At 35.0% G+C, this 16028-nt stretch overlaps 2 protein-coding genes across 2 annotated transcripts in view; one reads left to right on the top strand and one right to left on the bottom strand.

Annotated features, from left to right (window-relative positions):
- The window catches only part of LOC106101215, a 26191-nt gene extending 24157 nt beyond the window's left edge, over window positions 1-2034 (bottom strand). Inside the window, exons 1-5 of the mRNA XM_013280373.1 lie at window positions 1875-2034; window positions 1625-1711; window positions 1120-1252; window positions 667-780; window positions 7-59 (exon numbers count right to left, since the gene is read on the bottom strand). Of these exons, the coding sequence (XP_013135827.1) occupies window positions 7-59; window positions 667-780; window positions 1120-1252; window positions 1625-1711; window positions 1875-1984 (497 nt within the window). The 5' untranslated portion in view covers window positions 1985-2034. The remainder of the gene's footprint in view (window positions 1-6; window positions 60-666; window positions 781-1119; window positions 1253-1624; window positions 1712-1874) is intronic.
- A 336-nt stretch (window positions 2035-2370) lies between these two features.
- LOC106101216 (ankyrin repeat domain-containing protein 65-like) lies at window positions 2371-16027 on the top strand (the record flags this gene model as incomplete). The annotated part of the gene is made up of 5 exons (XM_013280375.1): window positions 2371-2683; window positions 3905-4096; window positions 4859-5024; window positions 15416-15575; window positions 15985-16027. Coding segments are annotated over exons 1-5 (612 nt in total), but the record flags the coding sequence as incomplete, so codon positions are not given.
- Between the last annotated feature and the right edge of the window lies 1 nt (window position 16028).

The raw sequence follows: 16028 nt of genomic DNA on the forward strand, positions 1-16028 counted from the left end.
ACGTGCTCGCGAGCCTGCTCGCACACCGCCTGCGTGCTCGCGTCCAGCTCGCCGCGTAACTACACTCACACATATCTTACTTCTATACTAGCTTTCGCTCAATGGGTGCAAATAAAAAAAAATAATACATATCCTATGTTACTCACTGACAAAATACCCAGTAGTTTTTGAGTTATTTCATTACAATCAAAGTTTCATCTTTATAATATATGAATATAGATTACTAGATGTTCGTCTGCGACTTAAAAATAATAAATAAATACAATTCTTTCCTCCCTTTCTATACTATTATAATAAAGCGTAAACACACACTTCTTTGTTGCCTAAGATGTCAGCTATTACAATTTATTTTCGAACAATTCTTTTTTTATAAAAAGCTACACTTACGTCACACTTTAGGCTATATATTTTCACGCCATTAAACTTAGTGAGTACATATTTTGGATAAAAACCCTAATGTAGGAAAGAGACCATAAGTTGCTGCCAACATCAAGGAAGCTAGATTGCTAAGGTTGGTCTTGTCATGTCATTTTGACATTAGCTATTGAAAATTTGACAAATGTTAACATTAAAATAAAATTTTCATAATTCAGTATTAAGTAAGCAATAAAATAAAGTTGTCATAATATGTGAATAAAGTTGCAAAGGAACAGTACAGTGAGTTACCTCAGCGATGAAATCTCTGACAGGTTCAATAAGGTCCTTGTTGTCAGCGGGCGCGGCGAGCGAGTGCGGCGCCAACACCAGCCGCTGCAGCGACTCCCCCGCACCCTCACCACTCTGGAATAACGTCAAAATGCCATCACATACAAGCATTTGCAGATAATTTTGTCCATGCTAAGTATAAAAATCGTGAAAAGAATGCCAGTTAGTGGAGACTAGATTTTGTCCGCGCTTTAATCTGCTTGGAATTAAAAAAAACAACAAAAATAAACAACCTATGTGTTCTTTACAGACCATACTCTACATCTATACCTAATTTCATTGTGATCGGTTCAGTAGTAGAGGCTACAAACTCTAACAAACATCCATCCATCTAAACATTCTCATTTACAATATTAGTAAGTAGTAAGATTCCAGTACAGTAGACTATCAACATCGGTTTATTATATTGAATACCTGGTTAGCATTAGACGGTTGTTCATCGCGGACTGCGCGCAGCACGCGGCGTACCATGTTAGCAGCAGCCAGCTCCTGCGGCAGCGCGCGTAATATCTGCCGCCCCACTGCACGGATTGTACTGCATAGCTCACTGGAAATATTAACATTTTTTACACTTGAAATAAGAAATTGAGTTAATTAGCCTATGGACTATTGTGTTTCCGATCTATTTCATAAAATAATATAAGTTTGAATTAAATAAAGCTTACTATTACTAGTAAAATCAAGGGAAAAACAAAAGGATGTGTGTGTTGTGTCAAGACTTTCATTGCATCAATGCATGTTGGTTTCTGGTGCTGTTAATACCAACATTTTGAGTAAATCCTCAATATGATTGTTATATATCTGACTAAGATAGCCCTAAATAACACTGACACACACTTCCATGCCATAAAGTTCCATTGTATATCTCTTTTTGATGGTCTATCATCATTAAATAAAAGTAAACAATATATATACTTACAAAGCAGTGGGGTTCTGGGAATCACTTACAATCTGCTCTAACAGTGAAACAGTAGCCATTGCTATGTTTAAAGATCCCTCTAGCTTTCTGTTCAAAATACAAACATCGTATTAATAAAATACCTTTGAATTAGATATACGATTAACATAAAAATTGGTAGAAACGTGGTGATAGTAGCGTAGTATAGAAATATTATGAACTTATATATTAGAACATTTTAAGTAATATCTAAAGCTATGCCACGACTTACCCATTTCTTATGTCTGATACATATTTAACAATAAGTTCCTCGCATTTCTCGTCGAGTTCTTTACCCGGACCTTCTGATGGTGGCATTTTATTGTTTGTCTTAATTTTCATTCATAAATTATCAATTTAAATAATATTTTTGTAAGGATGATGAAATATAACCTATATTTTGATGTTTTGAATGGGAAAAAACTGATAATGACATTGACATTTCATGGTGTTATCACTTTTCAGTTTTCCTTTATTCTTTTTTAACTGTTCCGCGTTCTTAACCTTTTGAAAAATGAATTATAACTTGTGTTCCCGTTTGCCATTCGTGCTAGTGAGGGCGATTGTAATAAGTTCACACATGTAGGGTTTTTATTACACTTCAAAATAATTTGATTTATTAAAAAATTCTTGAGTAATAAGATATTTTCTTTTGGGAAACAGAACGAGTATCCGAACAAAAAAAAACAATCTTTCAATCATATGTTATCTGTCATCTGTCATTTCTCAGTGTTTCGCATTCAAATCGATATTCTTGATTATATTTTAAATACAATATTAACTTAATGCTATGCAAATTTAATGTAAGAATTTATTTTTTGAATTTGGAGAGGAACTTTAAGGTGTTCTTGGTTGGTGGAGGGACGATACATTTAATAGAGCGCTTATAAATCGATGTTACAGTGGCAAAAAATTTCTTGTAACGCTTGAACGGATTTTAGTTACGGAAATGAGACTATTTGTGTCGGAATTGGACTGAAATCGATCGTGATGGATTTATCTCCAGATGAGGATAATTTCCAAGGACGGCTGCTGCATCAGGTACTGTCGGAAATAGGTTCAAAATAATTTATAACTTAGATACAGATTATTCGGGAAACTGTTTATATTTTGACAAAACAACAATGAATATAGTTTAAATTGCGGCTGTAAGCTCTAGGAATATGCACGCTTAAGCAAATATCTATCCAACTTTAAATTATTATTTTAATTTTAATATATGCATAAATATTTTATACTTTTCTGTAGTTTGGTTAAGTGCGAAATTTTTTAAATTTATTTATGTCTACAGTCAAATATAATGGACCTTTGACTTTTATAAAATGAAAAATAATGTTTATGGTTTAGCACTATTTTATTTTATTGAGAACTTTTATGTTAAAATTGATTTTTTTTAAACAGTCAGAAGAAATCACAATAAATCGACATAGAAATGGATATATCAAATTTTCATATGCTTTAGTTTTCTTATAAATATTAAAGGAAACCTTTAGATTTAAAGGTTGTTCACCTCAGAATGTAAAATAATTTTATTAGCAATGTAATACATGAAATTCTTTGCATCCTTAATTTTAAATTATCTCAGAATGTGTATAAACAGTAAAAAACCAGTCACATAAGTTAACAGCAAAAGTCACTTAACATGTGCTAAAGACAATGATAAAGGTTTCAAATCAATTTCAAAAAAAGACCCAAAGGTCATTCACAGGGTGTTGTGTAATTGAACATTTTTAGTTTTTTATTTTATCTGTTCTTGCTTAAGGATATATTAAAACAGAAACAGAATAACATTAAATAAAATAATACAAACCATAGACAAAATTATAATTTAACAGTTTTGTAATTAAAAAGTTACATATTAAAAACATTCTTAATAAACTTTGTCATAAGTACTATGATGAGAGAAACTTCTAAACATCTGCAACTTAGTTATAGCAGAATTTTTTTTTTCATCAAAAAAGGCACAAGTAGTCCTACCTAAATTGTTGGTTGTACAAAGTGGTCTTCATAGCAGCTACTAACAACCTTGATGACCTAGGTCTTTCTTGTAATTGTTTTCAAACCTATATAACATTTTTCAAGACACAAGGGTCTATACCCCACCCCAGTCCCCCCTTGCTACGCCCCTGTATTCGTCAATAATATGACGTCACAGATCAGCGACTATAAACAACTAACCTCTGTATTGTAGAGGTTAATGATGTGCATGATTAGACAGCACATAGCTTAGCACAGCATATAGCTTGAACTGATGGGTGTCAGGCAGCACTGTGGGACAACGAGCAGCTGCTGCGGGAGTTACTGGCGTCAGGCGCGGCAGTGGACGCGCGGGATGCCAGCGGGCGCACCGCGCTGCACGCCGCTGCACTGGCCGAGCGCAGCGCCTGCCTCGTCGCGCTGCTGGCCGCGGGCGCAGACGTGGATGCAGTAAGCGACGCCGCTACTGGCAGCAAGGTACGCTTTATGCTATAGCTACTAGTTAATACAATAATAATACTGTCTAGATAAAGATTAGAATGTCTAGAAGTGATAACTTCGATGTGGGATTCTGTACTGTCAGAGATTATTTAAAAACTAATTTGAAAGTCTTGCGTCAGTCTCGCCTACTTATTGTAGGCGTGTGATTGCTTGAAATGTATTGCTCAACGAAATAATTAAATGCTCCATCAATATGTTATATTTTATTTGTTATAAAGATTCATAACACTATTTTACTAAGTTATTTCTTTGTTTTTATATTTATAAATACACATATAATTATGTTATAGTGATGAAACAAAGCAATATTTATTACTTCACGTGTGCTCGCTTGTAGACGCACAGATTACGCACGTGTATACTTACGCACGCTTGTACACTTGTAGCCAAAATAATTAATACAAATAAATTTATTATTACACTAGACACGACATTAGTTATGACATAACAAGCAACCCTCCAGTCACACATGACCTTGAGACATACGGGAGACTGAACATACTTTTTTGAATCCACCCTTTGACCATAGAAGTAAGAAGTCGTATTACTTTTTATAATACTTGTGTAGTAAGGCCTTGGCTCAGGGTCGTCACTTCCTTATCAACATCGGAGGTTGTAGTTTAGTAACCCTGTCCGCCAGAGTGCACTTTACCGTTGCAATGGGTACTACTAATTCGGTGCGTCTTGTAAATTTTATAACGTTTTTGTTAAATTTGTGTTTTAATATTTGTCATGTAGACGGCGCTGCACGTAGCTGCGGCTCGCGGGCACGCGGAGAATGTGCGCGCGTTGCTGTCAGCTGGCGCGCGGCCTGATCTGACGGATGCTGGGGGCGACACCGCGCTGGCTTTGGCTGAACGCGGCTGTCACAGACACGCTGCGAACGAACTTAGAGAAGCTAGAGGTAAATGTGACTTATCGAACCATTAGGAAATAAGGAATGAGACGCACATAACATTACAGATTAAGATGTGAAGTTGAATTTTTCTGCAGCAATAAACATGGATTTTAACGGCGTTTCCCGTCCAGTTATAACGTGGGTGTCTTCAAGAGCAGTGTGAATCGGTACTTACAGAAATAGCGCGTACCATCCTTCAACCGTCACTTTAGTTTAGATGGGATCGTGGCAAGCGTTGGTTTATAAATGATGAAAAAATATGGTTGACATCTTAAACGTAGACTGTCTTGTATTATAAGTGATTGGTTTCCCAGCTACGTTACCATTCGTTATTGTTATTGGTTCGATAATTTCGTGAACTACATTTTTTTTGAGTTTTGTTGAAACTTAGGTTAGTCAAATAATGAGTTGCTACGTAATGACAAAATAAATGGAAACTTCCAAAAACCAGTATTAGAATGATTAGAGCTAGACTTTCTAGTAACAGACTTAGCAACATTAGTGTAGTTTAGTAGTTTTTAAGTGGTAGTGTCCGCTTTAAAATCTTAGCACTGCAGGGCCGGCACGCCCGATGTAATACCACGACCACACAGAAGACAGGCGTGAAATGGAAGCAATTCCGTGTTTCGTCTAATGAGTGTGGTGCCGGAGGCCTAATTTAGGTCCCATACTCTTTACCATCCTTTTCTTATAAGGACAGGATGGGAAGAAGAAGTGGATTTGACGGTGGAGGAGATGCATAGGAAGGGGAAATGTCCTCTTTATGTGCGTCTCCTCCTCCGTCGGATAAGGGTAGGCAACGCATCTGCAATTGCGGATGTCTACAGGCCGTTTGCTCGTTCGCCACCTTATGTTATAAAAAAAAAAATTAATACAGATTTCTTGTGCAGCGTTCTCTGAATTAATCGATACTCCGTGAGGTCCATTAAACGTGTCTTAACAAAGCAATAAAATGTCATCGACACATTATCTTGTATTGGGCAATATGCGATGAGTCATGCATCAGAGATCGCTTTGGTTTTGAGTAAGGACCCGCACATATGCGTTGGTCGAGTGCCAATAAAGTTTAACTTACTATCGGGTTCCGGATTATTTTTTTATTTGGAACTTAAGATTCGATTTAGAGTTACTAGTTTGCAAAAATGGTACGGAACGTTAACAATTTATTATTTACCAGCTGTTGACCGCAACTTCGTCCATGCAATATTAAGATAAAAAAGTAGCCTATAATATGCCCGTCTACGTCAGCTACCCTTCAGTGAGTCCGGTCGAAATCGGCTCAGCCGTTTCGGAGATTACCCGGAATAAACGCGGCTTGAGGACAGACAGACAGATAGAGAAAAAAATACGATATTCGTTATCAGCAAATACATCATCTTGCCGAAATCTGGAATTTTTCTTTCGATATTACAAATATACGCACCAATTTCACTATATGTATAGTAGACTAGCTTTCGCCCGGGACTCCGTTCGCGTGGAATTAAAAGAAAACAAAAGTGAGTAGCCTGTGTTCTTCCAGACTATCCTCTACATCTATACCAAATTTCATCTAGATCCTTTGAGCAGTTTCGTCTACAAACTCTAACAAACATCCATCCATCTAAACTTTCGCATTTATAATATTAGTATAATTAATATTTTTCGCCACTAGCGATGTGAATAGCCAACTTTCTAAAGCGTATATCGATTATCTTGTACTTGTTGGATAACTTTACGTTTTAATCAATAAGAGGGTTTTCCGCCCGAGCGCACGGAATCCCACAAAGCCGTAAAATCGGCCTCGTCGTCGGCGAAATTAAGTCAGTTAACAGGTTTACGAAATTTACGTAATGGCGGACAACGGGGCCACGCGGCCGTTAACACAACGTACATTATGTACATATATAGTATATGAAAATATATAATAACTATAATACGTGAGCTATAGACACGGAAAGTGATTTTGTGCTAGAGCCGTAAGCTAATTTTTTTTTAGTCTAGAGGTCATCACATATAACATCACAAAGAGTACTCTTACAACTCCCGGTAAGATTGACGCCATCGCGTGGAATTGTGTTGGAAAAAATGTAATCTTACATAAAATTGTAAATGCGAAAGTTAAGTTGGATGGATGTTTTTCAGAGTTTGTAGCGTAAACTGTTGAACTGATCTCGATGAAATTTGGCTTAGATGTCGTATAGAACACATAGGCTACTTATTTTTGGTTTTGCGAATTCCACGCGGACGGAGTCGCGAAAGTCTAGTAAGGTATAAAAGGTAAAACAGCTACAGTACGAAGAGAATTTTGAGACAATTTAACATTGACAAGAATTAGTGAGCTATCGAAATGTAATTTGGCTTATGCCTATCGTATGTCTGTCAGTCTAAACTACTTGTTTACAAACTTTTCTCGTGGTCACCTTGCAAGATTTTAATGGTTTCGATGCTCCGACGATACTCATGTGGGCCTCTGAGTGTGGGTTCTGGTCTATACTTACATTCGTCAGTCCCAAGTTATATTAATAAATAGGTGAAAGAGAGTAGATAAATATTCGTTATTATCAAGAAATATCAAACACAGTTCAAAATCTGAATCTAGGCAGATGCAGGCAATTTTTTTCAAGCATTCTTGATTTCCTGTATGTATATGTTAGAAAATAAGAAACTCATAATGCGGTTATGTGGCGAGTGGCGCGAAGTCTGTCGCTACTGTTTACTACATACGCTTTCTGAGTTATTATTTAGTGAAGGCCATTGTACCAAAATTAATTTCGACAAATATCATAAATTACAACTTTCCCTCTCATTTTACTTTATTACTGATTTGGAGGTAAATGTAATTTCTAATCTATTATTTTTAAGTTGTAATCTTCTTTATTAAAAGTTTCGTGCAATAACACCTGTTATTTGTATGGAAGACAATAAAAATCGTTTCTTTAGTTCGAAAGCACCACACAGTGCACTTGTATCAAAAAGTCGATAAATCAGTTCTATATTGCACATCACTATATCGCGCACCACACTGCAAAACATTAGTACTCACGGCGCGGTGGCGCGCTATGCGCGTGTTTCCCGCCATTTTTAACGTCAACAGTTTTTTTTAAACAGTGTTTGTTTTATTACATGCCAGTGTTATATAGTGATATAAATAATTGTAAACAACAAAATTTGCATTTTATGTTTAAAATATAAATTTATTGCAGTTACTAGAGTATAAAATAACGAATTTTTAGATATATCTAGATCTGTGAATACATCTTTTTAGTTTAGTGTTAAAAATATTGACATTTTGTTTAAATTATGTCACATGTACATCACTCATATTTTTATCTATCCACTAGCTGTTGTTAGCGACTTTGCCCGCAGGATTTTAAAACACAATATTAAAAATATAGCGTATGTTACTCACAGATAATGTAGCTTTTTAATTGTGTAATATTATTTCAATGCATACAAATCTTTCCTCTTTATATTGTTAGGATAGATTAAATAATATTTTTTTTTGAGCCCAGGATAAAAGTAAAACACTACACTATAAGTGATTGCAGTTTTTTTTAATAAGATTATATATGTCCTCCAGTAATCTCAGTAACGTAATCTTTTTCTTTCATACATTTTTGACTCTGTATAAGAGAAAATCATTTGTTCATTTAAAACCTTGCAATCATGCTTATAATTGGCGTTATATCACACGAAAATATAATTTTTATTACTTTATATTTATATAAACCGTTGAAATAAAAAAAAGTTGCTTTTTACTGACATTCGTTGTAAATGACGTTTGATGACCCCTCTGATGTCAATTCGCTAAGTGCGTTTGTCTGATACAAGAAATGTATGAGACTGTAAAAAACAAATCATATAAAGTTGTCTAATAAATCAGGACAACGTAGACTTAGAAATTAAAAGTTAATTTAAAACTATTACTTTTAAATATGACGCGATAAAACTAATACGTTTCCCGCCTAAATGTCACCTGTCAAAAATACAGAGTAAATAACAGTTTAAAAACAATCAATTGTAAACAAGTAATAAAAATTTACGCAAAAAATAAACGGAGATTATTTCCTTAGCCTAGCAATATACATCTAGAGTAGGTATTAGGTATATGATATCGATTGTAGCAAAGGGTGCGGCATATAACCGGTCTCACCCTCTACCTGAATACAATTCGCTTATTTGAGGAATGTCGACGTAATATACAGAACAGCAGGTGCTGTCTAGGACTTGCATATACGACGCTTTATGTGTATTTGGTGCGATCGCAGGAAATACATAATTAACGGCCTCTTTTGAACCACAATTAACTTGACCTCATTGAATGCGTTATACTCTTGTTATGAATTAACAAGTTTAATTTACTTATAGCATAAATTCACATTGACATTTAAGAAATATCCGTTTTAAAATATGAATTCAATTTTTATATCAATCCTTCAGGTAGTGACGATAGGAAAATTTTTATAAACAAAATTGTAAGTAAAAGTTATATGACATTTATATGACCTTGGTGAATTCGGCGCCAGAGAATCATACCTGCTAGATAGGGCTGACACTTTTAGGTTACCGTAGGTACTACGTATTTTCGCACGGGCGGGAAGACTGGAGAATAAAAAATCTATACTCTATACTATTATAATAAAGCGTAAACACACACTTTTTTGTTGCCTAAGATGTCAGCAATTACAGCATATTTTTAAATTATTCTTTTTTTTTAATAAAAAGCCCTACTTACGTCATGCTTTAGGCTATATATTTTCACGCCATTAAACTTAAGGAGTAAATGTTTTGTATAAAAACCCTAATGTGGGAAAGAGACCATAAGTTGATGCCAACATTAAGGAAGCAAGATTGCCATAGTAAGGTAATTGGTATTTTGACATTTGCAATTGAGAATTTGACATGTGTAAACAATAAAATAACGTTTTTATAATTTTATGCTCGTGAAGTCGCACGCAAACAGCTAGTATAGATATAAAATCACTCGGAATACAACTAATGACCTACTTTCATCCCCTTCCCCCCTAAATCTAGTCCATGCCTACTAATATCTAGTAAAAAAATTATGTTGTTCTTCATTGCCCACTAAAGATCAAGGAAGCCGTTATTTCGTGTTGTTGAACGAAATAAGGATTTAGGTCCGGTTGTAGTTAGTTGACAGCCCTTGCAACATGTCTTTCGTGCACGTGTTTACGAGTTTATTTTGTCCCTAAAATAAGATTATTTTTTGTTGGTTATATCAATAATGTTTGATTGATTATACAGTTATATTAAAACTAGCGGTTCCCGTGCGACTTCATCCGCGTAAAGTTATGAAAATTTTATTTCATTCTTTACATGTGTCAAATTATCAATTGCAAATGTCAAAATGACATGACGATGACAAACCATGGCAACCTTGCTGTCTTGATGTTGGCAGCAATTTATGGTCTCTTTCCCACATTAGGGTTTATATCTAAAATATTTACCCCTTAAGTTTAATGGTGTGAAAAAAATAGCCTAAAGCGTGACGTAAGTGTAGGGCTTTTTATTTAAAAAGGAATTATTCAAAAATATGCTGTAGTTCATGACATCTTAGGCAACAAATAAGTGTGTGTTTACGCTTTATTATAATAGTATAGAGTATAGATATTTACTTTTATGATAAGAATTAACTCACAATTCTAGCGACGGGATCGACCTTACTGTCAGTTCGTATTAGACTGGTCCTATCTCCGGAATTAATTTGTAATGACAGGTGTAGGTGTTTTAACGGGCTTTTGACACAACCGTTGTGCGATTGTGTCGCAGCCAATTTTGTTTGCATAATTAAAAATCGAGTAATGTGCGGTCCGTATAAGCTCATAGCAAGAGAGACTATACAGAGTTTAGTCAAAGGTGTGCGCGCTGTCAACATAGTATATACAGTTGACATTATAAAGATTTTTTTCTATATGTTTGTAACGTATAGACTCAAAAACTATTGGACCGATTTTAAAAAATCCTTTACTATTAAAATACTAAATTATTAATGAGTGATATAGACTATATTTTATATTGTTAACATTTATTTAAAAAAATAATATCGAGTGCGAAGCCGTGATGGTAATGTATCATTAATCAACTACTATTAAAGAGGAAAGATTTGTATTTTTGTATGTATAGGCGATTTAAAATATCTTTCGACATTAAATATACTTGATCCCTGAGTAACATGGGCTACATTATTTAAACCTAGCGCGGACGAAGTCACAAGCAACTGCTTGTTTATTTATAATTTAAACTAGTTCCCTATTTCATGAATGAGATCTTATCTTACTAATATTACAAATGTGAAAGTTTAGATGGATGTTTGTTAGAGTTTGTAGCCTAAACATCTGAATGGATTTCGATTAAATTTGACATAGATGAAGAGGATAGTCTGGAAGAACATATAGGCTATTCGCTTTTGTTTTTTTTTAATTCCACGCGGACGGAGTCGCGGACGAAAGCTAGTATATTTATTTTAAAATATATATTTTATTGTAAATTTTCTCACAATTTTAAAACAATAGAATTTCTTCTCAGTGTCTCCTCAAAGTTTATGAGAATATAAAAGGTCAGCAGTTCATTGCCTTCTGAGATTTATATCATTTTATATTTTAAGAAAAAAACAACTGGTTACTTGTTTCTATTTACGGGTATAATAGTGTCCCTAGATTAAACAGAACCCCTACCGCTTCATAACTCTATGCGATATCTATTTTTTAATATCAGTAGATTTTTGTTAACATACTTCATACTAATATTATAAATACGAAGGTTTAGATGGATGGATTGATGTTAGAGTTTGTAGCCTAAACGGTTGGACGGATTTCGATGAAATATGGTCTGGATGTAGATGATAGCCTGGAAGAACACATAGGCTATTCACTTTTTTCTTAATTCCACGCGGCCGGAGTAGCGGGTTAATGCTAGTTTAGTAATATTTACCATTCCAACGACGCTCTACGCTTGTTCCACAGTATTCAAATGGCGGGAATCGAACCCTCGACCGCATGCTCGGAAATATTATAATGAAGACAATGAATTCAGTATTTAAATTGAAATTTCTTTCCGCAGTGTATCTTCATTATTTTAGTGAGTTCTAAGAATGTAAGTTGCAAAACAGGTTTACGTCAAGTTACACGTGGGTAGACATGTGGCGTCTAAGACATTGCCTTAATAGGATTAGAGTCGTCTGCGAAGACCGCACCGGTATGCATTACATGAAGTAAATTATTGACTTTGTAGCCGAAATATAAAACTAGCTGGTGCTCGCGATTTTGTCCGCGTGAAATTAACAAAATATACTCTGTGTGTTTTATTCACGAGGTGTTTTAATAGTAAAAGAATTTTTGAAATTCGCCGTTTAGTTTTTGAGTTATTTCAATTCAAACAAAAATAAAAATGTTTACCTTATAATAATATTAGTATAGTCTAGTTATTGCTCGTGACTTAGCCCGCGTAAAATTAATAAATAGTGAAAAATTTCAGTAATCAGTGGTAACGTAGCTTTTTAATGGTGAAAGAATTTTTAAAATTGACCCAGTAGTTTTTGAGTTATTTTAATACATACAAAAATATAAATCTTTCCTCTTTATAATATAGATAAACCGTTAAAAATTGGATATTTTCTAGCACTCTTATAAAACTTATAATTGTTTTATAACTGGCAATTGATAAAATATGATAAATAAAGTGCATATTAAAACTAAAAATAAATAAAAAAACACTAAAAACAAATGATGACGATAACTGGTACTACAAAAACAACCAAATACAAAAAAAATAAGAGATTCAATTGGAATAGACAGCAATATAGCTTGTAAGCTACGCCTTGACCAGCTAGCATGCTGGGCAAGTTCCGTGCTGCAGCTCGTCAAGCGCGGCTGAGCGAGCAAGCTGTTGATGGACACAAGCTGTCCCCTGCAGCAGCTCCCGAGCACGCGTATGACGCTGCTTATTACTTTGTAGAAGATGTCGCTGACCCTTGGGTGGAAGAAGGTTAGATTGGCACTTTGATACGGCAGTTGGCACGTGTTGGATATCTAAACTCTTTTACGTGATGTGCCAACTTAAGTTTTTAATAAAATTTTGACCGACTTCCCAAAAGAAGAAGGTACTCAATTTGTCTGTATGTTTTTTATGTGTGTTACGGCATATCTCCGCCGCTAGTGGACCGATTTTGATAATTCTTTTTTTATCCGAAAGGTAATGCTTGCAGGTGGGTCCCATTTTTTTGTTTGATTTTTTATGAGAATCGAAATATGTTTTCATTCCGCTTGGTTAATAGAGATAAGATCATCAATAAAAGATATGTCTACAACGTTATCAAATAACTTAAATAGCATAATAATGAGGCTTTGTATTACAATCTGAATACATTTAGAGTTTTATCTTTTTTTTTTTTTTCAACTTCTACAGACTCTTGGTCCGTACTCTTATTTGCACAGTTTGTTTTATTATAATATATAATAAATATCTTACATAGCTTATAATCTTACTAATATTATAAATGCGAAAGTTTAGATGGATGGATGGATGGATGGATCTTTGTTAGCGTTTGTAGCCCAAACGGCTGAACAGATCTCCATGTAATTTGGCATAGGTTTAGAGAATAGTCTGGAAGAACACTTAGAGTACTTTTTATCCCGGGAAAAGTTACGGTTCCTGTGGGATTCATTAATTTATTTTTTTAATGTTTACTCGATCATTCTGCAACGGTTCAACGTATACTTTTGAAATTCGGCACAGATATAAAACAAAGTCTGGAGTACACATGGAATGAGGTTCATCCCCGAGAAATGTCCGGTTCCCGAGGGATACGTAGCTTTTTGTTATTCATTTAGTTCGTATGTTTTCTAATACCACGCGGACGAAGTCGCGGGCAACAGCTCGTATACTATAAATATCTCACATAGGTGTTCCCTTGCGGCTTTATCCGCATGAAATTATGAAAATTTTATTAACATATTGATAGCAAATGTCAAAATGACATGACATGACAAACCATGGCAACATTGCTTTCTTGATGTTAGCAGTGACTTGGTCTCTTTCCCACATTAGTGTTTTTATCCAAAATATTTACCCCCTAAGTTTAATGGCGTGAAAATGTATAGCCTAAAGCGTGACGTAAATGTATCGCTTTTTATTAAAAAAAGAATTATTCAAAAATATGGTGTAATTGCCGACATCTTAGGCAACAAAGTGTGTGTTTACGCTTTATTATAATAGTATAGATTAGTAAATACTAACTGCAAAGTAAATTACGTATTTAAATGAATACAGCAGGATATGTCGGGTGCAATTACTAGTTAAGAATGTTGAACAAACCGGTTCCTAGAATTCGTCGATAATGTTGACTGCAAACATTGGCACACACATTTCTGTCGACGCTAAATATTTTTTTTACTTTACTGTTTTTTCTCACGGATACAACTGTTTATAGTTACAAGAATTATTGTGAATGAAAATATTTATATTATTGATGTTTAAAATTAGTATAAAGGACGGATATCCGTATGTCTGTCTGTCTGAGATTTGAATCTTTATTTGCTGTTAATGTTATATTCCATTGACTTTTATATTTGTTGTTTGGTTTATATAGTTTATTTGGAAATACAACAGAATTTATAATATTACGAGCTGTTGCCCGCGACTTCGTCTGCGTGGTATTAGAAAACATACAAACTATATAAATTACAAATAGTTCCGTATCCCTCGGGAACCGGACATTTCTCGGGGATGAACTTTATCCCATGTGTACTCCGGACTTTGTATTATATCTGTGCCAAATTTCAATAAGATATGTTGAACCCTTGCAGAGTGATCGAGTAAACATTAAAATACAAAATTAATGCATCTCGCAGGCACCGTAACTATTCCCGGGATAAAAAGTAGCCTATGTGTTGTTCCTGAGTATGCTCTAAACCTGTACCAAATTTCATCGAGATCCGTTCAGCCGTTTAGGCTACAAACGCTAACAAACATCCATCCATCCATCTAAACTTTCGCATTTATAATATTAGTAAGATGTTATATTCCAATTATTCCATTGACTTTTATATTGTTGTTACAAAAATTAAATAAGTATGGATGGTTACTACGCAGACTATCGTAAGTCACAATTTAGCAATTGCCAATTATCCTGATAAATACAAATTTCTTCGTAAATTTGAAAGTCATGTTAGAAATAATAATCCATACTAATATTATAAATGTGAAAGTTTAGATGGATGGATGTTTGGTAGAGTTTGTAGCTTAAACTGCTGAACGGATCTCGATGAAATTCGGCATACATGTAGAGGAAAGCCTGGAAGAACACAGGCTAACTTGCTATTGTTTTTAATTCCACGCGGACAAAGTCGCGGGTGACAGCTAGTATGCTATAATTTACATGTTATGTATTTGTTGTACAGATGCGTTAGAAAGGGAGCGGGTGGCGCAGCACGTGGCGCTGCGCGAGCTGGTGTCGCGCGGGGAGGCGGCGGCGCTGAGGGCGCGGCTGGCGGCGCTCGGCCCCGCCGCGCCCGTGCTCGCCAATCTCACCCCCGCCGGCGCTAACACCCTGCTATATGTGTCAGTACAGGCTAATTCCACATTTACTTTTATTTTATAATACAAACTCCTTTTTGACAGAAAATACGAATACAGAATACAGATGTGGAAGGAATTCGGCGTCTCTGTTAAGTGTGCCGAGGCCTAATTCGAGTCTTCACCTCAAAGCTTTTGCTAAGTAGACAAAGTTGCTGTAAATGGGAATAACTATGGGCAGCAGTCGCTTTGCGCTGCTTTCTCGTTTGCCGACTTATTATATTGAAGAAAAATATTGAAAGAAAAAAGTGTTTGTTGAAGAAATATTCAAAAAGTAGTATTTCCTTTAAAATCTGTCTATTCCCAAGTGTATTTCTCATTTCTATTAATTCTTAGATTATTAGAAAATAATAGAATACAAGAAGAAGGTCTAATCAAGTCTCGTTTCGTTTAGTGCATGTGAGACTGGTTCCGCGGCGTCTGCGGCGGCGCTAGTCT

This window comes from Papilio polytes, unplaced genomic scaffold, assembly GCF_000836215.1.
Source record: "Papilio polytes unplaced genomic scaffold, Ppol_1.0 DF824002.1, whole genome shotgun sequence".
Lineage (NCBI taxonomy): Eukaryota > Metazoa > Arthropoda > Insecta > Lepidoptera > Papilionidae > Papilio > Papilio polytes.